The sequence below is a fragment of the Stegostoma tigrinum genome, chromosome 25 (genome assembly GCF_030684315.1).
Source record: "Stegostoma tigrinum isolate sSteTig4 chromosome 25, sSteTig4.hap1, whole genome shotgun sequence".
In the NCBI taxonomy this organism is placed as follows: domain Eukaryota; kingdom Metazoa; phylum Chordata; class Chondrichthyes; order Orectolobiformes; family Stegostomatidae; genus Stegostoma; species Stegostoma tigrinum.
Genome location: NC_081378.1, coordinates 20,863,769 through 20,891,573, shown reverse-complemented (window position 1 = coordinate 20,891,573; position 27,805 = coordinate 20,863,769). Strand labels below are relative to the sequence as shown.

Here is a 27,805-nt window from a genome sequence, read left to right as displayed (position 1 = left end):
GAGAATCTATTTCTTTGTATGAATGAATATTTCTTACAAAATATGGAAACCTGGTCATTGCTGTAGTTGCAGGTAAACAGGGGAATTCTGTGTACTTCTACAAAATCTTTAACTTCTGCTATGACTCTGGGTACAATGGGGCTTGGTTTCCAAAATGCTAACCCAGTGAGGCGTGACAATTTGTGATGAATTAACACTTCTATTCCCAGTAAGATTTATTTCCATTAATAAACCACAAGATATTGCAGAAATCTTACCATAACTTAGATTTCCTGCATTTTAAAAGTAAGTGGACTAAATGGTCAAACAATCAAATATCCATTTCCTTGTGATGTTGCAATTCATTTTCCTCTGTATATAGCTGGAGATTTTCACAAAACCAAACACTTGTGAACTCTCTGATTCCCCCCACACCCCCATTCCCGGCCATGCAGCATTTTAATCTCCTGCTCTGCGAGTGGCTGCCAAAGTTAAGAAAGAAAGAAACATCTCCCTCACTGCCTCCTCAGCAAACCCCTGACCGTGCACTGTCAGAGTGCAGAGCATTGTATACTCCAAACATGCTGCCATTCAGCCATCCAGTGACTATCTAGCACAATGTAATAATGTGGGGGACCTGAGAGTGCACTTGTGTTGTGACCGCAAGGTGACCATCCTGCCCTGCCAGTTGCCATGAAACTTGCTGTTGTTCCTTTCCATTCCAAAAGGGCTGGAATTATTTCAAGAAAAGGGCTTTCCTTTCAACACTAAGCAAGCCACAAAATAGTTTCTCAATCATTGACTGCAACGCAAGTGGAGGCACAGAGGCATCACCATGACAGCTATGTGCTTATGAGAACTCTCATTGAGCAGTCCACTGATGAACTTGGAAACTTGAAGAAACACTCTTCAGTCATGATGGTGCAACTCTTGACAGAATTGGGATTTACCAAATGAATTCCTTCTAGAGAACTCCAATGTATCACTGAGCCTTCTCCACAAAGATGGCGAACAAGCAATCTTCATAGAAACGGCCCTGACAACAGCTACCACCTTCCCAAATGATGGAGAAGGTAACTATTCTCATCATGAGACTGGAATTCCTAAACAGACCCTGGCATTCATCACTGGACACTTTGCTCAAAGGAATTTCTCAAGCAGCTTCAAGCTATTCATCCTGTAACACAACAGTTCACTGTCCTACAATAATTCAGTGTGTCAGTGTCCAGCTAATACCCATAAAATATTATCCATTGTGTAACCAGGGCTTGAAATCTTTGGTCAAGAATTTTTGATTTACTTCCCTATATTTCAGACTGAATAGAAAAATGCTCCAAATTCCTTATTGATTGGTTTGCTCAATCTACTGTGTAACTTGGAATAGCTTCTCATATTGAGATCCAGGGCACTTTGCCAAATGATTCTTTTGTAAACACACACACGGCATATTCTATGTTTCACTGCGTGATAAGACCATTTCATGGGGCAGAATGTGTCTGAACTACAGGTGGTATGTTTGACTGTTAGCATCACCAGTTTCCAATGGTGCAGAGATTTGACACAATGGCAGTATTTCATTTCACGTTTGCACTGTGTCTACACATCACCTCAACACTCTCCCCACTATTGAATCTCACTGAAAATGGGTACTGGATGGCCACCCATCCCACAGGAACGGGGAAACTAGTTTAAACAGAATCATTGATTGCTGGTAATTTAATTTAATTTGAACCTGCCCACTGTGGGTCTTGGGTCCACACTATCATCAATACTGCAGCAGAAGCTGACAGCAGTGAAGATCCTGATCGCTATTATGGTAAGTAAGTTTGTGAATGACACCAATAGAGGTGGCATAATAGACAGTGGAGAGGGTTTTCTAAGATTACAAATGGATCTTTATCAAATGGATCAATGGGCTGAAAAATGGCAGATGGAATCCAATTTTGATAAATGGACTTTGGTCCAACAAACAGGGGCAGGAATGTCGTGGATCACACAATGTATTCCAGCAGTTCTTTTCAGATTCAGTAAATATAACTAACCGAAGGCTCAACAACAGCAATTTACTTAAACACGAATGTTTATTAAGTAATAATAGATTATTATAATGGCAATAATAGCTGATTGTAGTAATAAATGGAAAAGAAAAGTAAAGACAGAAAAGTGTCTCACACTTTTCTAGAAGAAGCGGTAGGGTCTCACTTTCTTCTGTCTGTTGGGGATGCCCCAATCGATGGCTGGGCTGGAGGTGTAGGTTCATTCCTGGCACTCTTCACTATTCCAAGCCAAAGTGAAGTTCAGTAGCAGCAGCAGCAGCAGCTTGGAACGAAACTCTCTGTCTCGAATGCAGTATCACAAATAACCAATACTGAAAACAGCAGATACAGTTGACAAAACTGCTGGGTCGTAGAGAAAACAAATTTTTCAATAGTGCTGCCTGCAGCACGTACAGGAATGTTCACAGGATTCATCCAAGGTCATGCAGCCCAACCCATACAATCTGTCTTCTCATGCAGCTGTTGAATATCATCATTAACTTTTAGCCCCTCAACCCATCTTATACAAGGATTTATACAATTAATGGCCAGGTTTTCGGTAGTGTTGTAGAACAGAGGGACAGATGAGGGCAGGCACATAATTCTTTGAAGTTTGCGTCACACAGATAGAGCGATGAAGAAGGCATTTAGCATGCTTGCCTTCATTGCTCAGATCTTTGAGTCCAGGAGTTGGGACATCATGTTGAGTTTGGTGAGGCTTCTTACGAAGTATTGTGTCCTGTTCTGGTCACCTTGTTATGTGAAGGATATTATTAAGCTGGAGAGGGGTCAGAAAAGATTTACCAGGATGTTGCTGGGTATGGAAGGTTTGAGCTACAAAGAAAGGCTGGGACTCTTTTTTTCACTGGAGCATAGGAGGTTGAGAGGTGACCTTAATAGGGGTGTATAAAACCATAATGGGTATAAACAGGGTTAATGGGAGGTATGTATTCCCTAGGATTGAGCATTTCACTCTCAAGCGCATATTTTTAAGGTGAGAGGAGAAAGATTTCAAAAAGATATGAGAGACAATATTTTTACACAGGGTGGTTCGCTTGTGGAGTGAATTTCCTGACAAAGTGGTGGACGTGGACACAGTTACAATGTTTAAGAGACACTTTCATAAGCACCTGAATAGGCAAGGTTTGGAGAGATATAGAATTGGAGCAGGCAGGTGAGACCACTTTAGTTTAGCATCACAATCGGCATGAACTGTTTGGACTGAGGGGCTTGTTTAAATGCTTTGTGACTTGATGATGGAAAAGGGAAGTATTGTCATGAGTCTGCAGATTTCCTAATCAGACCCTGGAACTCATCCCTCACACTTTCCTCAAAGGAATTTGACATACAACCTAAAACAATTCAGATTGTTCCATCAGTCAGTTTGGACTGAAAATCTGAGATCAATTGGAAATGATTTATTTTTTATTGCAGACAAATGAAATGAGAGAAACAGTAGCTGTCAAGTATTTGGGAATCTTAATTTTATGAAAGTTCATGTCTTTCTTTTATTGATCTGATTAAACAATTGTTATTTCTCTTGTAAAGTGGAAGGCTCTCATTCTGGTAAGATGTCATAAGGGTTAAGTGAAACGGGAAAATTTGAATAAACAGACTTTTATCTGAACTTGAGACCTGCTGATGCGTGAACACACCAATGTTTACAGTATGAGTATAAATAATTGTTCATATTCCTGGAAATTGTCAGTAAAAATTGACAGTGGAGCAGATAATATCCGAAAAATGATTTCCATTGTATTACAAATACCTGTGGTCTTAGGTCAACAATTTTTTATTTACTACACGATGTTTTCTGCTGAACGTGAATATGTTCCAACTTCCTTGTTGACTGAGTAAAACAATTTCACATGTGACTTGGAAAAATTTCTCAATGGAAGATTGAGGGCACTTTGTCAAATCATGTTTCATACTGACACGAGATGCATGTCTTTTGCTTTCACTGGGTGATAAGACCACCTCATGGGGCTGCCTGTGGTTGAATTATTGGTGGCGTGTTTAACTTTTGGCATCACCAGTTTCCAAAGGTCCACATGGGGACAAAGATTTATACCGTGGCAGTATTTAATTTCACATTCGCACTCTGTCTACACACCACCTCAATACTTTCCCCACTAACGAATCTCACTGAAATTGGGCACTGGATGGCCACCCATCCCACAGGAACAGGGAACCTTGTTTAAACAGAGTCATTGATCCGCAGTAATGTAATGTAATTAGAACCTGCTCACTGTGGGTCATGGGTCCGCACAAACATAAATACTGCAACTGAAGCTCAGAGCAGTGAAGATCTTGGACACAGAGGACTCAGAAACTGATTGAGATTTGAGTAATGTTTAAAGCTAGTGACCGGGGGAACAGGAGTGTCCCTCCACACTCCTTCAAGGAAACCTGGAGAATCCAATGCTATTGAATCCCCTGTCCTCCAGATCTGCCGATTTACTACAAAGTTCTTTGGACAGAGTAAGTGAAGATCAGATTGAGTTGAGATTTTCAAATTCATCAGAAATTGGGTAGAGGCACATTTACATTAATTAACAGAAGGACCAGAGAAACAATGTTTTAGTGCAGTTCTTTACTTTGTCTACAACACAAAGTTAAACAGGGCTATCAAAGTACAGTTATTAACAACTTTCCAAAGATATTGAACAAATAGTTAAAGTGGAAGTGTGGTGAAGAGGCCGAGCAGAGGACCAAATTGAGAGTTCTTTCTCAGCATTAGCAAAGATAAAGAGCCAAATGGCCTCCTTCTGAACATTATTGCATGATTTTAAGATTTTCCAACACAATAAAAATGCTGCAGTGAGTTCTGGTCAGTGCACTGCAGGACTATTATATTGACCATGAAATGGGTACAGCGCAGATTCAGCAGATGGTTCTTAGGCTGAAAATGATTACATCAGCCAAACTGAGCATGAAGTGCAGTAGTAATGCCCCTATCTCTTGGTGTTTAAGCACCAGTTAGACCTGAGATGTGTCATAACATCTCTGAACAAAGGAGCCATGATGTGGAGATGCCACTGTTGGATTAGAGTGAACAAAGTCAGAAGTCACACGATGGCAGGTTATAATTTAACAGGCTTATTTAATCACAAGCTTTTAGAGCACTGCTCCTTCATCAGGTGAAGGAGGCTGATGAGTGAGCAATTCTCCTACGACGTGAGATTTTAAATCAACCTTTTGGACAATAACCTGGTGTTGTGAGACTTCTGACTTTATCTAAAAGAAGTTGGTCCAGATATTAATGTAGATTGTTTCTGAGTAAGAAATGGTTTGGCCTTCACCGAATTCAGGCAATGAGCTGATTTGAAGAAATGATTTTGTTTCTTGAGGCTGACAGGATGGAGGGGAAAATCTTTAAATTAGGTCATACCATTCAAGGTGATATCATATGGCTCTGTCTCATATCAAGGATAATGGAAATCTAGAACTCGGTCCCCAAATGGTGTTGAATCTGGACTGAATGGAAAATTTCATTGGAAAATCTGAATGACTGGGAGCATGGAAACTAAATTGAGTGAAGGCACAAATCAGCTCAGCTCTAGCTGAGCAATGGTACAGGCTCAAGGGCCTGAGGGAGGTGAGATTTAGAGGTCATGTCCAAATCGGTTGATGTTAATAATGACGGGTTAAAATCCATCTTGGCTTGTCTCCCTGTCTGTGACAGGTAAGATCTTTGACAAACACTCGTAACTATAGAGTAACACAAAGTGGATCCAAATTTGTCCATTTGTCTCTGCACAATCTTTGCTCAAGCTTTCCACATGCTCCCGCTATGATCTAAGTTTAAAACAATTTTAAAACGGAATGGGAAACAGAGTTTAGCATTAACGACGAAAACTTAAAGAGAATAAAGACCTGGTCCGGCTCTGTGGCACATGGTGCCTATTGAATGGAGTTCGGGGAAAGAGAGCAGAGGCACGTTTACATGTAACTCTTTGAAAAACATCACACTGCCATAAGACAGGGGCGCAGTGAATATGGTTCATATATATAAGGGGAAATAGAACAAGCCAAGAAATTTAAAACCAGTAAGTCGGAGAGATTGTAGCAAACAGAATGAAACAACAATGACTGACATTGATATACACTTTTAGTTTGATAAAAACATCCCAAAGTTATTTCCAGTAGCTTGAAAACTAAATTGAAATCAAGTTCTCAAGTTATGTCAGTTCTCTCCCCTTTTTCTGGGAACTTCATCTCATTACAACAATGTGCAGATCCTAAGCGTTGGGCTGGATGAACATTGCAGGCCAGGCAGCATCAGAGGAGCAGGAAAGCTGACGTTTCGGGTCGGGACCCTACTTCCTATTATCTCCTAATTGTTGGCATTGATGACATTTATTAAATCCTAGTTTGTGAAGTAGGCAGTAGAAAAAGTGACTGCCAATTCCAGATCCCACTCAGCACTCAATGCCACATCTTAAATTCTTAGGTGAGGCACAGCAAATATTTTGAACATATTTGAATATCCTGTTTGTGAATATGTTCGAGACGCTCCTGTTGGCTGTCAGCCACCGTTTATTCGACAATAATGTTGACATCATTACTGGTCAGGCCATCCAGATTTGATTCAATGGTTCCATGGTCTTCACAGTTGATGATATATGTTGGCAGCAGCAACAGAAGCCCCATCATATTTGATATCTGGGAAAGAGAGAGGTAACAATCGGAGTGGGAAATTCCCACCTTTATTCTGATGTACTCATGTTAATGCTGTATTCATTCTGTATTTCAGATTTGAGGAGTGGATCTTCACCGCAGGCATGAAGTTGATTGGAGTTTTGCTGCTGAGTGGATTGTATGTCAGTAATGTGGCAGGTAAGCGGATTCTCTCATCTCTAAAAATCCATCATCGCAAACAAAATATCAAGATGTTACTTGTAGTGCAGGGAGTGTATCAGGACCAGACAGGCTGGGAATTTGGTGCAGTCAGACTGAACGGGATGAGTCAACCTGTAGGAAGTGTCTGTTTCCTAAGACACTGCAGCCCACACTCACTGCACTTTAGTGTGGGTTAGGCACACCCCAACACAAGACAGAGGGACGGGGAACATCTGTACAGATTTCTCTTGCTCTGATGGTGAAGTGTGTTGTAGGAAGTGCACTGTTAGTGAGGAGATAGAGAATGCGTCCTCATGAATACTGATTGTGGCCAAGGGTCAAGTGTTTGAAGAACTGACAAAGGCCTTCAAATGCTGAATGGGGATGGGAATGAAGGAGGTGGCAGAAATATGAGCTGATAATGTGAACAGTGCGGAGGTCTGAGAGGGGGAAGATAATGTAAAAGGGAACTCTAACATTATTCAATGAAGGAACAGAAGGAACTCAGGAAGTGTGTGAAATGGGACAGTTGAAGGGATTGCCAATCACGGTGGAATGCGTTCTCATTCTGGGAAGAAACAGGAGAGATTTCAGAAACACTGATATCATCAGTGGCATCAGTAGAACAGCACAGACCAAGAAACTGCATGGAACACACTCCTGACAGAGTGTGACATGGGAGTAAGTGAAATGAAGGCATGTGTGGGAGCTGGTGCCTTTCTCCAGTTCTGCCACTGACAGCTTAACCTCAGAAAGAGAAATGTTGAAGAAGGGAGAGCCTGAGATTAACCATGAAAGGCAAAAGAAGTGTGAAAACTTGGTGTAACGTTCAGAATATTTTAGATGTTTTTATAAAATCTAAGCTCATTACCAACAAATGACTTAAGGAATTTAAGAGAAATGACCTCCTCCAGAGTGTTGAGACTCTAAAACTTGCCATTGTGCTAGAGGCAGATTGTGCAGCCCCATTGAGGGGAAAGTAGACAAGCAGAAGGGAATGAAGTGATTTGGTTGTAGAGTTGGACAAAATGACCAGAAAGGAGAGAGACTCCTGTCGGAAATAAACACAGTCTTTGTCTGATTGGACCAAACAGTGTGTTTCTGTGCTGCACTTTCTCTATATTTCCATGTAAACAAACATTGCAATCAGCTCAAAAGTGCCACACTGAGGCAGGCCCCAGTGACCACGTGCTCATCAGTTTGTAGCCCCATGAAGGGGAAATGAACTGTGAATGATGAGATTGTGTTTTGTTTTAATCTGCAGCTGATCATGTGCAGAATTCGACAGATCTAGATCAGGATATTGAGAAACGTGATCTCACGAGCAAAGGGGATTGTCCTGGTGGCATCACTTATTTTGGTTCTTGCTACAAGTTTGTTTCTGAGAAAAAGACTTGGATTGATGCTGAGGTAAGTGCTTGGAATCTCCATTGTGAGTTATTGGGTTTGTTCCTCAGTGTTTCTGAAATGACTGAACACAGAACGAAATAAGCTTTTTGTACATTTCTGAACCCATGTGTACATTCCCCGACTAACATGAACTCCATCATATGTGTAACTAAATGATGAGATGAATGAGCTGTGATATGAATCTGTCAGACATGGAGGGTCCTTTATTCATCTATGAACAACATTGAGACTTCATTTATTCACTTGTTGGATTGGGGACATACTCTAAAAATTATGGCCAGACTATTCAGGTGAGAGGTTGGGAGAAACTTCTACACACAAACGGTGTGTGATATTTAGAACTATGTTCTACAAACAACAATGAGTGCAAGATCACTTGTTAATTTTAAATTTGAGAAAGATCATTTTTTGTTACACGAAGGTTTTATGGGTGAGGGGCAAAAGGAAGGTACATGGAGTTGTCCACAGGTTAGCAATGATGATCTTGAAGGGCAGAAAATGCTCAAGGGGCTTAATGACCTATTCCTGTCCCGATGATCTAAGTGCATATGTGGGCATTTCCAGCAGGATCAACATTTGCAGCCCAGCTCCGTTGCCCCTGAGAAGGTGATAAGAGCTGCCTTCTTCAAATTCTGCAGTCCTTGCAGTGTCAGCTCACCTTGCAGTGCTGTAGTAAGGAAACTTCCAGAATGTGATCGAGTAACAGTGGAGAAAAAGAGATTATAGATACAAGACTAGGTGGTGTGTGATGAAAACAGCAAATGCTGGACATCACAGCACCCATGGAGAGAGAGCACGATAATGTTTTGAGTATACACTTCTTTATTGATGGAGGGAGTGAATGTTCAAGGTGCCCGCTGGGTGGACAATCAAGCAGACTGCTTTCTCCTTGATGCCTTCGAACTACATGAGCTTTCTTGGTGCTGCATTCTTCAAGGAAACTGGAGTACGCCCTTACACTCCTGACTTCTACTTTGCACATGGTGAGCTGACTTTGAGGAGTTGTGAGGTGAGATAATCACCGCATTATTCCAGACCTCTGCTCTTGTAGCAACAGGTATTTATTTATAGTTAGTAGGATCTGCTGATGTTGAAGTTTGAGATAACAAGGTGTGGAGCTGGAGGAGCAGGAAAGATGACGTTTCAAGTCAGGACCCTTCTTCAGAAATGGGGGAGGAGAAGGAGGCCCTGCGATAAATAGAGACGGAGGGAGCGGTGATAAAAGGTGATCGTGGAGCAGATAGGTGGAGAGAAGATGGTCAGCTCAAAGAGGTGGGGATGAAGCCAGTAAAGGTGAGTGTAGGGAGGGACTTGGGATGGGGGTTGGTCAGTGCGGTGGGAGGGACAGATAGGTGGGAGAGAAGATGGACAGATCAAGGAGGTGAGGATAAAGCTAGAGAAAGTAAGTGTAGGTAGGAAGTGGGGGTGGGGTTTGGTCAGCGAGGTGGGAGGAGCGGATAGGTGGGAGAGAAGATGGACAGGTCAAGGAGATGGGGATGAGAGGGGTTGCTGGTCTTGGGATGAGGCTGGGGGTGGGGAGATTTTGAAGCTAGTAAAGTTCAGATTGAGACCATTGAGTTGTAGGTTTCCAAGGCAGAATATGAGGTGTTGTTTCTCCAGTTTCCTGATGGCATCATCGTGACACTGGAGGAGGCCCAGGTTGGACATGTCGTCCAGGGAGTGTGATGGGAAGGTGAAGTGGTTTGCGACTGGGAGATGTTGTTATTTATCACCAAACAAGCGTAGGTGCTCCATAAGCAGCCGTTGAGCCTCCACTTGATCTCCCCGATGTAGAGGAGGTCATGTTGGGAAAAGCTGATATTATATACCACATTAGCAGATGTGCAGGTGAACATCTGTTTAATGCAGAAGGTGTTTTTAGGACATGGGATAGAGGTGAGGGAGGAGTGGAGGGGCAGGTGTAGCACCTCCTGCAATTGCTGGGAGAGGTTCCATGGGGGTGGTGGGGCTAGTGGTGGCTGTGGAGCTGACGAGGAAGACACAGGGAGACTGGTCCCTACGGAAGGCAGATAAGGGTGGCGAGGGAAATATACCCTTTGTATTGGGGTCAGATTGCAGGTGGTGGTAGTGGCAGAGAATGATGTGTTGAATCCGGAGGTTAATGGCGTGATACGTGAGGACAAGGGGAATTCTGTTTTGGTTTTTATGGTGGGTAGGGGTTGTGAGGGCTGAGCTGTGGGAAACACAAGAGATGCGGTCGTCGGCTTTCTTGACCACTGGAGGGGAAAAATTGATGTCCTTGACAAATGAGGACATCTGGGATGTCCAGGAGTGGAACACTGTGAGAATGTTAATTAAGGATGATTCAGTCATGGTAATGTCATTGAATATCAAGGGGAGACACTTAGGTTCATTTTTGTTGAAGATGGTCATTGCTTGTTTTAATTGATTTGAGTGTCTCTGAATGAGAAGAGAGTGAAAACAGCACAAGTCCCTGATCTTGATCACCATCCAGGGAAACTTCCTGTAAAATGAACAGTGTGGGAATTTTATGGGGACAGGATTTGGATTCTGATCTTCAGATCATAGAAAACAAGATCCATTTTGAAGATCTGCTGCCAGCCCATTCAAAAGACAGATAGTGTTAAAACTCAACAGCCATTCAGTTGTGCATTCAGGCATTTTCAAAAACCCACAAGATGTATCTAATATTTGGTCTGGCTTGTTGACTGGGAATTTACATTGAGTGGCTTCCTCAGGTCTCTTTCACTTGCTCCATCACATCTCCATGGTCAATTAATTTTCTACCTTCCAGTTGGGCAATAGTTTTCACACATATTCTGAGTCCTTGGATAAGCCCATGGATGATGATGGGATAGTGTAGGGGGGTCAGCTTAGATTAGTTCACAGGTCAGCGCAACATCAAGGGCTGAAGGGACTGTTCTGCACTGTATTGTTCAATGTTCTATGTTCTATGTTCTGTGCATAATGCCTCTCTTTGGTTTTGACTCAAATTGGAAAAGATTCGACTTATTAGAAATAATCAACATGGCTTTGTGCAAGAGAGGTCTTGTCACTCAATTTTGACTGTGTTTATTGAGCAATTGACCAAGATGATTGATGAGGGTGGGGAAGTGGATGTTGTCTACTTGGAGTTTACTAAAGCATTTGATAAAATCCCTTCATGGGAGGTTGATCCAGAAGATTAAATCACCTGAAATTCACAATGAGTTGGTAAGTCGTATATGAAATGGACTTGCCCAAAGAAGACAGAGTGTAGTTGTGGAGGGGTGTTTTGCAAGGATCAGTGCTGGGACCTCTGTTGCTTGTTATACAGATAAATTACACGTATTATTTGGATGAAAATGTCGGTGATCTGACTGATAAATTTGCAAATGACACAAAAATTGTTGGCATTGTGGATAGTGAAGAAGGTTGTCAAAGAATACAGCACAATAACAATCAGTTGGGAAATTGGGCAGAGAAATGGCACAAGGTGTGTAATAAGTACAAGTGTGAGGTGATGCATTTTGGTAGGCCAAAGGTAAGTGTACAGTGTATGACAGACCCATGATAAACATTGACATACAGAAGGGCAATGGGGTGCAAGTCCAGGAATCACAGCACGTGGCAAAAGGTTTCTGATCACCCTTCTGTAGGAAGTGTTGGTAAACCTGAGTGGGTGCAGAAAGGATTTACATGGATGTTGTTATGTCTGGTGAGTTTGCATTCTAGGAAGAGGCTGAATAGGGTGGGGCATATATCCCTGGAACATGGATTGGGCATGGTTTGGATGAATAGCCAAGGTCTTTTCCCCAGGGTGGGGGTATCCAGAACTAGAGGGCAAAAGTTGAGGGTGAGAGAGGAACGATTTAAAAAGGACCTGAAGGATAACTTTTCCGTGCAAAAAAGATTTGTGTATGGAATAAGCTGCCAGAGGAAGTGGTGGAGGAAGATACATTTACAGCATTTAAAAGGCATCTGGATGGGTATCTGAATCGGAAGGATTTAAAAGAACATGGGCTAAATGCTGACAATCGGGACTCGATCAGATTGAGATGTCTGGTGCGTCCAGACAAGTCGGACCGAAGGGTCTGTTCCCGTGGTTTGAGACTCTGACAAGTGGAGAAGGATGTAGAGAAGGTGTACAGTACGGGTACCTACATCACTGGGGACGTTGAGGAGAAAAATTGACTAGTCACTGTGCAGCTGAATAAAACATTAGTTTGACCATATTTGACGTAGTGTGCTTGGTTCTGGTATCACACCTTAGAATGGCTGGGGAGCCTCTGGAAAGAGTTCAAAAGAGGTTTACCAGGATGACGCTGCATTGGAGTGTATTAGCTATAACGAGAGATAAGAAAAACTTGGATTGTTTTCACTTGAACATTGGAGGCTGAGAGGTGACCTTGACAGAAGTTTATAAATTAATGAGAAACATGGTTAGGTTGGATATCTTCTTCTCAGGGAGAAAATGCCAGATACTGGGTGGTATATGTTTAATGTAGGGGAGGGAGGAGTGGAAGTTTAAAGGATATATGTGATGCAGGTTTTTTACACAGAGGGCAGTGGGCAGCTAGTATGCACTGCTGGGGAGAATGGTCAATGCAGATATATTGAAGAGGTATTTAGAGAGACACAGGAACAGGCAGGGAATAAAGGGAGATGTGGCATGTGCAGGCAGATGGGATGAGTTTAGAATGGTGTCATGGTCATCACAGAAATGTTCGGCTAAAGTGCCCGTTCCTGTGCTATCCTGTCCGGTTCTATGTTTGTTTGCAATCAAACATTGTACGTCCACTTGGAGCTTCAGCAGGTAAATGAAATCAGGCAGTTTATTTCAAGCATTTCATGGTTAGGACAGCTATGATATTTTACTTTTAGCATTGTTTTAGGAAATGTCATGAATATGCTGTATACAGCAATGATCTGAAATGGTAAATGGCGTCATGGAGCCATAAGCATGAAAACAGACAATTTGGTCCAACCAGCCCAGGCCGATCATAATCCCAAACTAAACTAATCTCACCTGGCTGCTCCAAATCCCTCCAAATCTTTCCTATCCATGAAATTATCCTCATGTCTTTGAAATGCTGGAAATGTGCCCTCATCCACCACTTCCTCAGCAAGTTCTTTCCATACGCGAACCCCTCTCTCTATAAAAATTTCCAGTCATGTCTTTTTAAATCTCTCTCTTCTCATCTCAAATGTATGCCCCTGTTGTCTAGAAATCCCCCATACTAAGAAAAAGACACCATTAACACTGTACATGCCCCCCATGATTTTATAACCTTCTATAAGGTCACCTCTCAACCTCCTAAATTTCAGTGAATACAGTCCCCGCCGACCCAGCCTTTCGTTACAATTCAAACCTTCCACATCTGACAACGTCCTGGTAAATCTCGAGTGACTCTCTGTGGCTTAATAATATCCTTTGTATAACAGGGCAACCGGAACAGGACAGCACTCCAGAAGAGACCTCACCAAAGTCCTGTACAAACGTGACATGACTTCCCAACTCCGATACTCAAAGGACTGAACAATGAAGGCAAACATGCTAAATGCCTTTTTAGCCACCCCGTCCATATGCAAAGTAAACTTCAAAGCATTATGTACCTGAACTCTAGGTCCCTCTGTCCAACAACACTACCCAAAGCCTGACCATGAATTGTATAAAACCTGCCCCTGTTTATTGTACTAAAATGCAATATTTTGCATTTATCTGGACTGAACCCCATCTGCCGTTCTTCAGACTATTGATCCATTCGATCAAGGTTCCTTTGTAATCTTAGAAAACCTTCTTCTGTCTACTAGTCTGATGTGGCCTGAAAACCAACTAGCCTTCTATATTCTCATTGAAATCAAATTTTATAATGGGAAAACACTGAAGCAGAGATAAAGGAAAAATGAGTGGCTGGACGTAGTTTCACAGATTGATTAACAGATTCTGGGATAGTGATCCATTGCAATGATTTCGCATATCTTAGGGCTCAGTTTTAAACTCTCGTACATGATTGTGCATTGCGTGAATGGGGAGGGGTTGTGACCTTATTTTCCTCCTTCATCTCAGTCAATGAGTGCGCCCATTCTGGTTGATATCCCCCTCCTTTCTGTGGTATAAGCTCCCTGACACTCCAAACTTGCACTCCAGTACTCAGTTTCAGCATAACCCCAACTCTCAGTGACACCTAAGATCACCAAGCTCGTCTTACTTTGGGATTGACCACACCCCATCCCAAAACCAATTTTACTCAATTGTATCCTGCAAACACTGCTTGTGAGCTTTTCAGTTCCAATGCTCTCATCTGAATGGAAATATTCATGCTCATGGGCTCTTCCTGAGGACCAACACAGAGTCGGCAACTTCCTCATTCCCTAGATTTCCCCTGAATCAGACTCTTTGTTGCCTGCTAGTTCCTGAACATTTCCCTCTGTTTGGTCCAATATCACAAAGTGATCGGCCACAGATTCTGTGGAGTTGAGCTGCCTTCCTGCAGTGCAGATGGTTGCAGCTCTGCTAAAGTAGAGTTGGCTTCTATTACTGTCTGTCTCCCATGTTCCCCATCTTTTCTAACTCACCTTCAAACTCCTTCAGTGACCCTCACATCATTCTGAGTGACTGATTGAAAATCTGACAACATGCTCTTCCACTATTTTCGACAAGATTTTGATTTGTTTTGATACTGTCAACAACAGCATCCTTCAAACTGTGTGTACCCTGAAGGTGACATTCTTCAGAATTGTTGGTATTGGTACAAATTAAATGCAATAATTCATAATGCATTCCCGCACAGAGTCCTCATTCTCAGGAACAAATGTCCTTCCAATTTCCACATTCATTTTCAATTTGCAAACCCACCTCTCAAGCTGAATCTTAGTGATAATGGGAACTGCAGATGCTGGAGAATCCAAGATAATAAAATGTGAGGCTGGATGAACACAGCAGGCCCAGCAGCATCTCAGGTGCACAAAAGCTGATGTTTCGGGCCTAGACCCTTCATCAGAGAGGGGGATGGGGTGAGGGTTCTGGAATAAATAGGGAGAGAGGGGGAGGCAGACCGAAGATGGAGAGAAAAGAAGATAGGTGGAGAGGAGAGTATAGGTGGGGAGGTAGGGAGGGGATAGGTCAGTCCGGGGAAGACGTTTGTTGACTAAGGTTCTGTTCCATTGAGTTTCATGAAGATTTCTCTCATTGAAGCTGAGTGAGATCTGCTGCCCTGGGGCATGGCAGAAAAGGGAAATTTGGCACCATCCCTTTGCAGACAGTGACCTGGAGATCCTGGTGGTGGGATGGTGCAGTGTTGGTAAGTCAACTACCCCCAGCACTGGCAGTGGATGCTATGAAACTAGACCTTCCCAGCATGCCCCACTGTTGGCAATAAGGTCAGGAGCTCACTGCCATCTCCAGGAATACCCAGCAATGTTGGAGAGAGGACAATGGTCTTCTCCACCCTGGCAGGGTAAGTGCCACTGTCTCCTCTCCAATTGCTCATACTCATTCCCCAACCCATACCCATCTCACAATAAGGCTCATACACCCACTCTCAGTCACGTAACATCTTACCTCAATCACTATCACCTACCTCATCCCCTGCCACCATTGGCTCTGCAAACCCTCAGGTGCTACCAACTCACTCGCTCAGGGAACCATTTGTATCTGCACCAAAAGCAGCAGCTGTGCCACTCACTTCCATCTCCCTTAATTCCTGATGCTCTCTCATTACAGACAGCAACAGCTCAGATGAGGGCAGAGGGAGTCAGGACGTGTTATGGGATGCCCAGTGTCCTGCTCTAATCATCCTGACTCTGACTGCCCCAAGCAGCTAATTGTCCATGTCCAAGCCCCTGGCCTGATACTGGAGGCTGCCCTTGCCTTACTGTGCTGGGACCCCCTGAGTGAAGGCAGCATCCTTGGACCTGACTGAGAACTGACCACACGCTGACAAAACTTCCCAGCTGTGAATCTTTGTGAAGCAGCATGGAAATTCTGCGGAACTGTGAGCCTGGGATCTCCGCCAGAGGGACAAGGCAGGAATGCTGTGCATATCTGTTGCTCAATGCCAAGGTGCAGAGGTGAAAGGCAGAAACACAATGCAAGTGGATTGGAGATGTGCCATGAAGGATTTTAGAGGCTGGCACATGTCAGATGCCAGTATCTGTGCACATGGGGAGCATGTGGCAGGGTGCCCATGGAGTATGCCAGGAGATATTTGAGCCGGGTGTCCATCGTGAAGGTCTTAGTGGAGCCAGCAGTGAGTTGAAGTTGTCTGGTAGTTGCTCTCCATTCTCTGAATTTTCAGCATCTCGTTCGCTCCTGGCAGGTAGTAGGAGGAAAGGTGCATATAAGTGAGGCAAGATGTGCAGTTCACAAAGATTATTCCGTCTTAACAGGCAACTTACCACCACCTAGTGAGAACCTCACCTCGTTGCCAAGGAAGTTGTTCAAATTTGCAGAGATTTGTTCCTGATGTTGAGATAGGACTCACATCATTCTGCCACATCTCTCACCATACCCCACGTTGTTCAGACCCTGACAAGATTCCGCCCATCTCCATCACCCATTGTTTGTACATTTGAACTGGACCCATTCATTGTGTAACTCCTCAATCCCTATAGCGACAAGTTGTGAAATTCTTCAGTTCCTATCAAGTCGCATGATGTTCTCCGAAGACTATCTGTGATGAACAAGCTATCTGTTTGCTGCGGGCTCTCACTATGAGAAATTTGTTGCCGTCGATGTTTTCGCTGCACAGTCACATGGACACAGTAACTATCCACATCTGTATTGAAAGCTGTGTACAGACAAACCTTGGAGAGAACAGGAAACACTCTGTAACGTTTGAATACAGTCACAGTTCAATGTCAGCTGTCGCACAGAAGCTCGTGACATTTCAATCGATGGTTTGAAGCCGCAATGAGACTGCTCTGAAATAATGAGCCTCAGTGCGGCACTGTACGCTGAAACTTGGAGTCAGCCCATAACAGGTCCTTGCAAACATGCAACAAGAGTTTGTCGTTTTATTGGCTATATTCTGCAAAATAAGAGTTTCTACATTGAACCTAGTCAATTGTCTTGTTCGAATATTTCATGTAAACATGTGACAAGTGACAAATTGCCTTTATAATTTAATCTCAAGATGCATTGCCGAGACTTGGCTCCAGGGGGCCATCTTGCTTCCGTGCACTGGGTGGATCAGTATATCCTTCTTGCAGAAATGATACATCAATCCCAAAACGGTTATCCTCCAACTTGGATCGGTTCGAATGACGTCCATAAGGTAATGTTGCCTGAGTTATTGCAGCACATTATTTCGGGTGAGAAAATTACATATTTTTAAATGATCCGATTGTACTTCACCAGGAGGGGACTTTCCTCTGGAGTGATGGATCGACAGGAGATTTTTTGCTTTGGGCTAAAGGTGAACCCAATGATTACAACGCACGGGAAGACTGTGTGCACACTTTCAAAAGTAAGTCCATGTATTTCTTTGTGATAGGAAGGGTGCCCCTCAGGAAATGTTTCCCGGTAAATAATTGATTGGAATAGATATCGACAGGGCTTTACCTCCAGCTCCTTTGGCAGCCACCTTGCGGGTAAAAGTTAAAAGTGATGGGTCCTGAGATGTCAAGAAATGAGCAATTTTTTAAAAAGCTTTCTGCTTCTACTCAATTGTCCGTCTCTGTGGGACCCACAATGACATGATCATTGAACTGGTGCACACTCACTGAGCTGATCATGACACAACACAGGCTGCAGCTGAGGAACAGCATCAGCTATTTCCAAATGCACCAAATATCACTGCCCCTTTCTACAGAAATTGTCTCTATTATTTAAAACTATGTAATCCATATAGATTATTCGAAACTGAAATCCCACTGAAGATTCCAGTTGTCTGAACCCTGTTCCATAGGGACGGAGACTGTTTATCCCTGTGGAGAATCTGCGCTGTCCATGCACACAACAGATGTGGAATTCAGTCCAGAGTAAACTTAGGAAGTCTCCCAGGTTATTTACAAACTATACTGCTTGTCAGCTTTCATTCTTACCTGTACTGGTCTGTCTGCTTTACTTTGGTGATCAACAACCTTTACCAACAATCCCCACCCTTATCTGCCTTCTGGAGGGACTGCTCTCTTCCCGGCTCCCTCGTCCACTCCACACTCCACACTAGCCCCACTACCCTGGCACCTTTCCCTGCAACCGAAGCAAGTGCTACACCTGCCCCTACACCTCGCCCCTCACCCCAATCCCAGGCCCTAAAAGACTTTTCACATCAAACATATGTTCACCTGCACGTCTGTTAATGTGATATACTGTATCCGCTGTTCCCGTTGTGGCCTCCTCTACATTGGGGAAACCAAGCAGAGGCTTGTGAACTGCTTTGCGGAATGCCTACATTCACTTTGCAACAAACAAGTACACCTCCCAGTCACAAACCATTTCAACACCCCCGCCCCCCACTCGCCCGCAACCCCATCCCCCCCCACCACCTCGGATGACATGTCCATCCTGGGCCTCCTGCATTGCCACAATGATGCCACCCGAAGGTTGCAGGAACAGCATCTCATATTTCGCTTGGGAACCCTGCAGTCCAAGGGTATCAATGTGGACTTCACCAGCTTCAAAATCTCCCCTCCCCCACCGCATCCCAAAACCAGCCCAGCTTGACCCGCCTCCTTACCATTCCTCCCACCTCAAGCCTCACCCCCATCTCCTACCCACTAACCTCATCCCACCTCTTTGACATGTCCGTCCTCCCTGGACTGACCTAACCCTCTCTAACTCCCCACCTACATTCACCTTGACTGGCTCTAACCCCACCTCTTTGACCTGTCTGTCTCCTCTCACCCTATCTTCTCCTTTATCCATCTTCTGTCCACCTCCCCGTCTCCCTATTTTTTTCAGAATCCCCTTCCTCTCCCTCATTTCTGAAGAAGGGTCTCGACCCGAAATGTCAAACTTTCCTGCTCCTCTGATGCTGCTTGGCCTGCTGTGTTTATCCAGCCTCACACCGTGTTATGTCAGATTCTCCAGCATCGGCAGTTCCTACTATCTCTTCTTAATAGACATAGTTTATTGATTTATTATCAACAGAACTTATTGAATGAAGGACCAATCAATTTAACACAGTCGGTGACGTAAAAGTATAAAAGTGTATTATGCCTTGAAATATCTCTAGAACATAAATACACACACAGTTCACGAAAAGTGAAAGAAAGGCCAACTTTCTCTGTAATAGTTTTCAGAAAATCTTCCTTTCTTCTTAGTACCTGTTGCTCTGGTGTTCTGGCACCTGTCAAGTTACTAATCACTCAAAGTCGTCTCTGAAGTGAAATAATTTCCGAGAGGCCGGTATTCCATCACCAAGTCACCCTTTATTTACGCATGAACAGCCCATAACCAAAGTACTGCTTCATAAAAAGAGAGGCACCAAAATGACAGTATCTCTGTCACTCCCCTTTATACATGTCAGCCAAGGGTCCCTAACCAGACCATATTTTCTGTGAGATCCACCCGGCTGACTTCATTATAATCACTAGGTCCCTTCCCCTCTGAGTCCGAGGACATGGGCTGATCCTTTTTCTTGGAAATCTTCCTGGGCTGTTCCAGCACCAGGTCAGGTTGCACTGGCTCAGCATCAACATGGAGAAGTGTGTAACTTGCAGGAGTTTTCCTTTTGCACCAGGAGTGCCTCGGTAGAATTTCACTCCCTTGTGTGGCAGGGACATCAAACAGGCGACTTCAACTCTATCTCTGATTCGGAGGGCTGAACGATGCTTGATGGTGAAGGTGGATACATGGGTTCCAGCAGCATGTGCCGAAGGTTCTGAGGGACAGGGAATATTTTACTCTGGCACTGTTTGACAAATTACAGCTTTCATATGGTCCACATGCTTATTCAGAACCGCCACAACATGGAATTTCCTAAATTACTGGCCCTGACCTCCATTCGAACACGCCTCTTTGAGATGCGGGTCCATTTATGTGATTCTTCCACTGAGCTTCACCCCCTGTATCAAACTGTCTTCTCACTTGGCAAAGTCTTGGATCTGGCTTGAGAATTCCTGACGCCATTTCACTCTCCCCTGCCTTTGGGAAGAATTTACCCATTCGTGACTGCTGGTGCATGTGGCGTGGTCCCACTATCAATCAGGAACCCTAACAGCTTGGTGTCTAGCGAGACTACACGCAGTTTCTTCAATGCAACCTTCAAAGTTTGGGCAGCACTTTCTGCCAGGCCATGGAATGAGGAGTGGTGTGGAGCTGTCCTTATATGTCAAAACACGTTCGACTTGAAAAAACAACTAAATTCCCTGCAAGTCAATAATATCCTGTTATCTGTGACTAACATTTCTGGACTCCATATGTTTAAAAGGTGAACAGTTTTTCTGTCATTGTTCCCATGTTTGATGCATGGACCCTATGCATGTCTAATCACTTTGAGTGGGCACCTACAATGACTAAGAACATCAAACCCATGAAAAGACCTGTGCAGTCAATGTGAAACCCAGCCCGAGGTTTACCTCGCCATTCCTAAAGATGTGGAACAGCGGCTTCTACTTGTTGGCACTCTGGTACAGCCCCACAAATGTAGCTATGTCTGTATCCAGTCCTGGCCACCAGACATAACTTCTCACCAAGATCTTTAATTTCGAGACCTCTGGATGGCCCTGGTGGAGTTCAGCCAGTATTTGACTATGACCTTTTCTCAGGACAATTACTCTTGCTTCATGGAATATGCTGTCCTTTACCATGAGCTGGTCTCTCCTGGCCAAAAACCTTTCAATTCCAGCGATGGCCCTTTGGTTTTCCATATTAATACTAGTTGTTTCAGTTTGGAAAGGACTTGATTTTTCGGTGTCCAGAGTCTTATCCAGTCGGCTGTTCCCAAGGGAATGTCCAGAAAATGTAATATCATTTTCGTGGTGTATCTGATATTGGGAGACAGCTCAATGCATCCGCATTTGCTAATCAGCCTTCTGAACCGTGTTCTAACTTATAATTGTAAGCACTTAGTTTGAGAGCCCAATGCCAGATGAGGCCCAAAGCCATGGGGGGCAGTGTCTTGTCCTCTTTAAGCAGGCCAAGTAGGGGTTTGCTGTCCGTGATTATCACGGATTTTCACCCATAAAGATAACTTTTTCATTCTAAATTTGCTTCTTTTCAAGTTGGGTATATTTAACCTCTAAAGGAGCCAAAGTCCTGGATGCAAAGGCTATTGGGTATTCCTGTTCACTGAGCGACCTATGAGCTTACACCACCCAAATGTCATAACAGGAGACATCACATACAAGAAGATCTTTCTTGGGATCATAGTGTGCCAACACCTCAGAAGATGCCAGCTGTTTCTTATTTCATTGAAAGCTAGGGATTGTCTGAAACAATTTCCAAGGCTGACCCTTTGTTAGGAGTTGATGCAAAGGTACTAGGATGGTTCCCAGGTTATGTGTGCACATTGCATAATAATTTACCAGCCCAAGAAATGACCTGCGCTCCTGGACAGATGTGGGAGCCTGGGCACTTCTGATCACCTTCACTTCATCTTACAATGGGTGTAACCCAGTCTTGTCAACACTGTACCTCAAGTAGGTCACTTGGGATCGGTTGGAACACAAGTTTCCCTTCTAAGGTATATGCTCGCCTCAGGAAAAGCTTGTCAGGACGAAATGCAATCTCTCTAAGTGTTCCTTATTAGCATTCCCTCTTGTTAGTCTGTCTTCGAATTAAGTGGTGACCTGGCGTAGACCATGCAAAATGTTCTCCATTATCCACAGAAACATTGCACAGGCTGACAATACCTCAAATGGCAATCTCCTATACTGCTACAAACCCATATTGGTTTTGAATTAGGAATGGAATCAAGGATTATGGGGAATTGGCAGGAAAGTGGAGTTGCGGATTGTGAGATCAGCCATGATGTCATTTCATGATGGAGAAGCCTTGAAGGGCTGAATGGCCCACTTCTCCTCCTGTGGCTGATTATACCACCCTGAATTCAAACTGATGGTTTTCTTTAGAATTGCAGCACTCAGCGGGGTAAGTGGTCCAAGGCAGCCCTCTCTCCAACTGAAACAGATAAACACAGATTCACCCAAGCCAGTAATTGATCAAAAACAGTCCTAGCAGGGGTCTACAGCAAAGTAACACTCCTTACCAATCATGTACTTAACAGCAAGCCTTGCTTTTAAACAAAACCCTTCAACTCCCACGGTGAACTTTCAAATTCCTTTTTGAAGAAACCACTCCAGATCAGACAGGAACGTGTGATCAGCCTACTCCAGACAACTCATCCTGATAGATAGGAGGAACTGCCGATGCTGGAGTCTGAGATGACAAGGTGTAGAGCTGGATAAACACAGCAGGACAGCTCCACACCTGGTTATCCTCTTCCTGAGCTCACTTGCAATCACCATGCGTCACATTCTGTTATCCTCCATTTCTTGTAAGCTGCTAGTGTGATTAAACATTGGCAAGATCCTTTTTTTTCAGTGAATGATCATTGGCAAACTTTGCAACATTTAATGCAGCAGTTCATCTTCCATTCATTAAGATAAATGCTTTTTCCCTCTGGAAAGAGGCTTATATTTGATCTCAGGCCAGTTTGTTCAGGTTGTTCATGGAAGCAATTCTCTTACAGCATTTGTGTTGTGTAATGAACAAAATGACATTTATACAGAACGACCCTGAGGCCTATTGACAAACAGTCATCACACATCCAGTTTGTTTCAAATCAGAACTTCAGCCAGATACAGTGTCAAAATTTACAACATTTAATGACAACACACACCCCTTCAGAGAACACCAAAGAGAACAATGAAGGCATCATCCAACCAATTGATCTTTCAATACAGCAAGCTTAATGTGATTGTTAGATAATAAAATGTGAGGCTGGATGAACACAGCAGGCCAAGCAGCATCCCAGGAGCACAAAAGCTGACGTTTCGGGCCTAGACCCTTCATCTCTGATGAAGGGTCTAGGCCCGAAACGTCAGCTTTTGTGCTCCTGGGATGCTGCTTGGCCTGCTGTGTTCATCCAGCCTCACATTTTATTATCTTGGAGTCTCCAGCATCTGCAGTTCCCATTATCTCTTTAATGTGATTGTTTTTCTCATTGTGGCTGACCAGCAAATTTAAGGTGACAATCTATATCTTAAATAAAGCAATGGGGATAAGCACAAGATCACTTAATACTGTCAACAACAGGGAATTGACCAATCATACAAATAGTTTACTGGATTCTTCTCTCTTTCCTCCAGACCCCACAATTAATTGGAACGATCTGCCTTACCAATCAAAATTGAGTTTCCTGTGTTCGTATAAACTGCCAAGTCCCTACAGTCACTGAAAGAATCCATAAGTGCTCCATGGATCCTGTCTGGGGTTTCGTGCTTCTATCGGCTTGTAGTTGTGGTCACAGCCAATGATGACTGTACTGACTTAGTTTCTCAGCCAAGAATAAAAATTGCATCATGAGTTGTGTGTTTGTTACTGTGTCTAGTTTATCGCAGCCTTCTTGTCCCACTGATGCTTTCTACCCATCTGCTCTTTCAATGCTATACCAGGGGAGGACACAGCACAACAGGGACATGGATGTTTTCACAATCCAATTCTGCAATGTGAGCATTACTGCAAGGTCCAATTCTACCCCTCTTTGGGAAGGTGATGCTTGTGAGTTTGCTTCTTGAATCTGAATGACTGCCACAGGTACACTCCGTTATGACAGACAGGGCGTTCTCGGATTTAGGAGCAGCGATAGTGAAGGAACAACATTAGTTCCAAATCAGGATGGAGTATGCCTTGGAGGGGACACTGCACTTTGTGGTGTTCTCATGCACTTGCAGGTCACAGATTAGGAAAGTGGTGTCAATGGAGCCGTGGCAAGTGCCTGAGGACATCCTGGAGATTGTACACACTGTTGCCAGAGTGTGCTGTTGGTGGGGAAAGTGCCAAACAAGTAGCAAGCCGTGTCCTGGAAGCTGTTGAGTTTCTAGAGTGTTGTTAGAACTGTGCTTTTCCAGGCAAGTGGAGAGTGTTTCATTGCACTCCTGACTTCAATCTTATCAACAGCCTTTGGGGAGTTGGAATGTGAGTCAGTCACTGCAGAATTCACAGCCTCTGACCTGCATGTTATACAGCTGTTCAATAAAAGCCACCTGGCTATTGCTGCTGGGGATTTGAAAAGCAAGGGTACTTAGTTGGATTATCTCTTACTGATGATAAGATGTGTACATTATAAATGTTAAGTCACAGGGTCAAAGATAAAGCAGCTGAAGATACTCGGGCCAAGGACCTTATCCTGAGGAAGTGGTGGCGCTGTCACTTAGTTGATTAAAGCACCTGCCTGATAGACAGGAAAGGCTGGGTTCATATGTTAGCTGTGCCTGTACCTCGTTTTAAGGGACCTCTCGTAGCACAGTGGTAGTGTGCCTACCCCTGGATTGAAAGTCCTGGATTCAATTCCATTCTGCTCCAGAGGCTTGTAATAACATCTCTGAATAGAGGAATATCCTCAGTAAGTCCTGCAGTAACATTCTGGGGCTGAGCTGCTTGGCCTTCACTGACCACAACCATTTCCCTTTGTGTCAGGGATGGCTCCAAACAGTGGAGAACATTCCCATTGACTCCATTGTAGCTGGGGCTACATGGTCCCATGCCTGTTAAAGTGCTGCCTTGTGGTCATGGGCAGTTACTGTCACCTCATTCCTAGAGTTCAGTCCTTTTGTCCCTGTTTGGAACAAAGCTGTAATGAGGGTCTGCTACTTCTATCATCGTCAGGTAGAAATATCACGGGTATTATCTTTTACAATGTAAAAGAAAATCAATTTGGCATCAAGCATGTGATGCACTTTCCTTATCTAATATACTAACAACTAAGTTTTTGATTTTTAATATTCAACATTAATGACAGGTAGAAAGTATACCCTCATCTCTCCGGGTCTGGCATTAACAAGGACACTAAGCTGTGAATCAGTGGGCGTTAAGAACGCCAGAATTAAATACTCAGATCCTATCATCGTTAGGCTTAAAATGATCAGTTTTAATGGGATTTCATGTCATTGTTGAGTTAGATGAATAAAATCAGATGTGCTCGAAGTATAGTTAAATAAGGCACTCGTCTAACAGCAAACAGCAATTTCAGTCACAGAAGTTATAACTGTATGAAGTACAGGATGGGCTTCAAACTGGACCCAGACCCTGGCTCATGGACAGCTTCCTTCCCCAAAACAGAACACCTCTGGGCCAGAGTCAGAAATCACAAGTCCCAGCTCTGGCTTCCTGTCCCCACACCCATATCCTGAAGCCAGCTCCTGCCCCCACACCCACACCCCGTAGCCTGCCGCCTGATGACACCCCAACACTCTGTCATCAGCCCCTACCCCAGCCCACACACTCTGTAGCCAGCCTCGTGACCCTCGCACCCTGAAGCCAGCCCCTACCCTGACCTTCGCACTCTGTCGCCAACCCCCTGACCCTGTTTCTCCCCTGACCACCAGTCCCTGTCCAAGCCACTAGTCCCTGAGCCATCTTTTACTCTGGCTCCTGTCCCTGACCCTGGCCAGGACCCCAACACCCTGCACTGACCCAATGACTGTTTTCTGCTTCTACTCATGATTTGGACTAAATATGATTCAGTTTTAAATAAAATGTTTCTTCGTCTGGATCTAGATTGACTGGTTCAAGACTCTCCCAGTAAAAATGCAGGATCCCTTACAATGAGCAGGAAGAGGCCCAGAGTTTTCCGGCTGTCAGTCCGATTCCTGGGGACTAGCAAAGTGCAGTGTCGACACAGGCTCCACTTGTCCTTGGACACAGCAGGGCTATGGCTTTGCCCCTCATGTTGGATATGGATCCAACCATCTGGACTGTACTAAGAATTACACCAAAAATTGATTTAAGGTCATTAGTTTGTCTTGCAGTATAGTTCATTTGCATGAGCTGGAAGCTCCACATGTTTACACACAGGTCCCTGTTCTGTACTGACAAAAGGAACTTGTCTTTAAATTGTATATTTTACACTGAAGAAAAGGTTAATTAGAATTTCATTCCCCATGACAACACCCTGACTATAGTCTGACTGGTGTGAGTTTAATTAGCCCTGACTAAACTTGACAACACTTCCCAAAACTTTTCCATACCAACCATGACCCAACCAATCAGCATCCTGTTCTCGCATTACTGAAGCTAATGTTCTCTTTCCAATGTTGATTTCTTGCACATTAGTACTGGTGAAAGCAAGATGAAAAACATTGAATTGGTGTCTCCTTTCAGCAATGTTTAACTTATTTATAAGCAAACACGGTGGCTCAGTGGTTCGTCCACCCTCAGGCGACTGTCTGTGTAGAGTTTGCACATTCTCCCCGTGTATGCGTGGGCTTCCTCCGGGTGCTCTGATTTCCTAGGTGGCGAGGTGGATTGGCCATGCTATATTACCTGTTGTGTTCAGGGATGTGGAGATGAGGTGTGTTACAGGGGGATGGGTCTGGATGAGATGTTCTAACAGTTGGTGTGGACTTGTTGAGCCGAAGGGCCTGTTTCTACACTGGAGGAATTCTGTGAACTCTGTGAGCAATAATTTGCTATTGTTCTCTTCATAATGGATCCAGCATTTCCTGATGACAGGTACCAGATTAAGTGGCCTGTGATGACCTGACTCCTGTCTCCTACATTTCCAAAGCAGTGATGTTAGATTTGGGATTTTCCAATCTATAATTGAAAAGCGGAATAGCCTTTGGGGCCACTGCTCAAGTGCCCTGGCTCAGGATCTGAACAATTACACAGATGTGGGCATTTAGTGTCACACAGACCCAGTCAGTAGAGTACATCAACAGGAAGGGTTTCCATTCCATCAATGTCTAATGGATCTGTACCCACCGTAGATGGATCATTCAGGTGTGAGTGTGGTTCTAGCAAGCAGTATTATATGCATCAGACATTCACAGCTTTTCTAGCCCCATGTACCTTCAGGCTGGATATGAGGAGACCAGGGTTACCCACTGAGGACATGGCTGTTCACTCCTGTGACAGAAAAGAACGGATGCAGAAGCGAGCTGCAAGATATAGCACACGGCATTCTGACTGAGCATTGAGCAGCTCACTGTCCCTTGATAATGTGATTGAGAAGCCAAGATTGATTGGGTAATGCCCTTCACTATCCCTTTGCAAGGTGTCGTAGCCTGTGACTGCTCAGGGAAAATAAAATCTTTAAAATGGAACCAGCTACAACAACAATAATGACAGACATACAAACACAGCAACTGAAATGAACAGGCGCAGAAATTAGTCAGACACCAAGGTATGCTGGGAATACCTCAGTCCAAGACAGAGAGAGAGACGCAGAGACAATTCTGCCTTGAGATAGACCCTTGTAATTTTCAAGCCCTGACAACTGAAAACCAGAGAGGTACCACAACACATTAACAAGTGTAAAAGGGTAGTTCAACATTTCCTGACAAACAGATCGCCACATGGGATACATGGAGCAGATGTACCTCAGTAAAACAAAAGACGAGGTGCAGATTTTACACCAAAACCAGACCCCCAGAGCCCAAAGCAGGTATATTAAAGGGTTCACAAT

At 43.9% G+C, this 27,805-nt stretch overlaps 1 protein-coding gene across 4 annotated transcripts in view; it reads left to right on the top strand.

Moving 5' to 3' along the window:
* LOC132210976 (C-type lectin Cal-like) overlaps nucleotides 1–23,703 on the top strand; it is a 42,811-nt gene extending 19,108 nt beyond the window's left edge. For 2 of the 4 annotated variants that reach the window (XM_059654787.1, XM_059654786.1), the window contains 5 exons: nucleotides 6,772–6,854; nucleotides 8,122–8,267; nucleotides 17,366–17,506; nucleotides 17,590–17,698; nucleotides 23,487–23,703. In XM_059654787.1, the coding sequence (XP_059510770.1) occupies nucleotides 6,800–6,854; nucleotides 8,122–8,267; nucleotides 17,366–17,506; nucleotides 17,590–17,698; nucleotides 23,487–23,575 (540 nt within the window). In that variant the 5' untranslated portion in view covers nucleotides 6,772–6,799 and the 3' untranslated portion in view covers nucleotides 23,576–23,703. Of the gene's footprint in view, nucleotides 1–1,703; nucleotides 1,796–6,588; nucleotides 6,696–6,771; nucleotides 6,855–8,121; nucleotides 8,268–17,365; nucleotides 17,507–17,589; nucleotides 17,699–23,486 lie in introns of those variants that run through there. The other 2 variants (XM_059654785.1, XM_059654784.1) reach the window with 2 other exon arrangements.
* The last annotated feature ends 4,102 nt before the right edge of the window (nucleotides 23,704–27,805 follow it).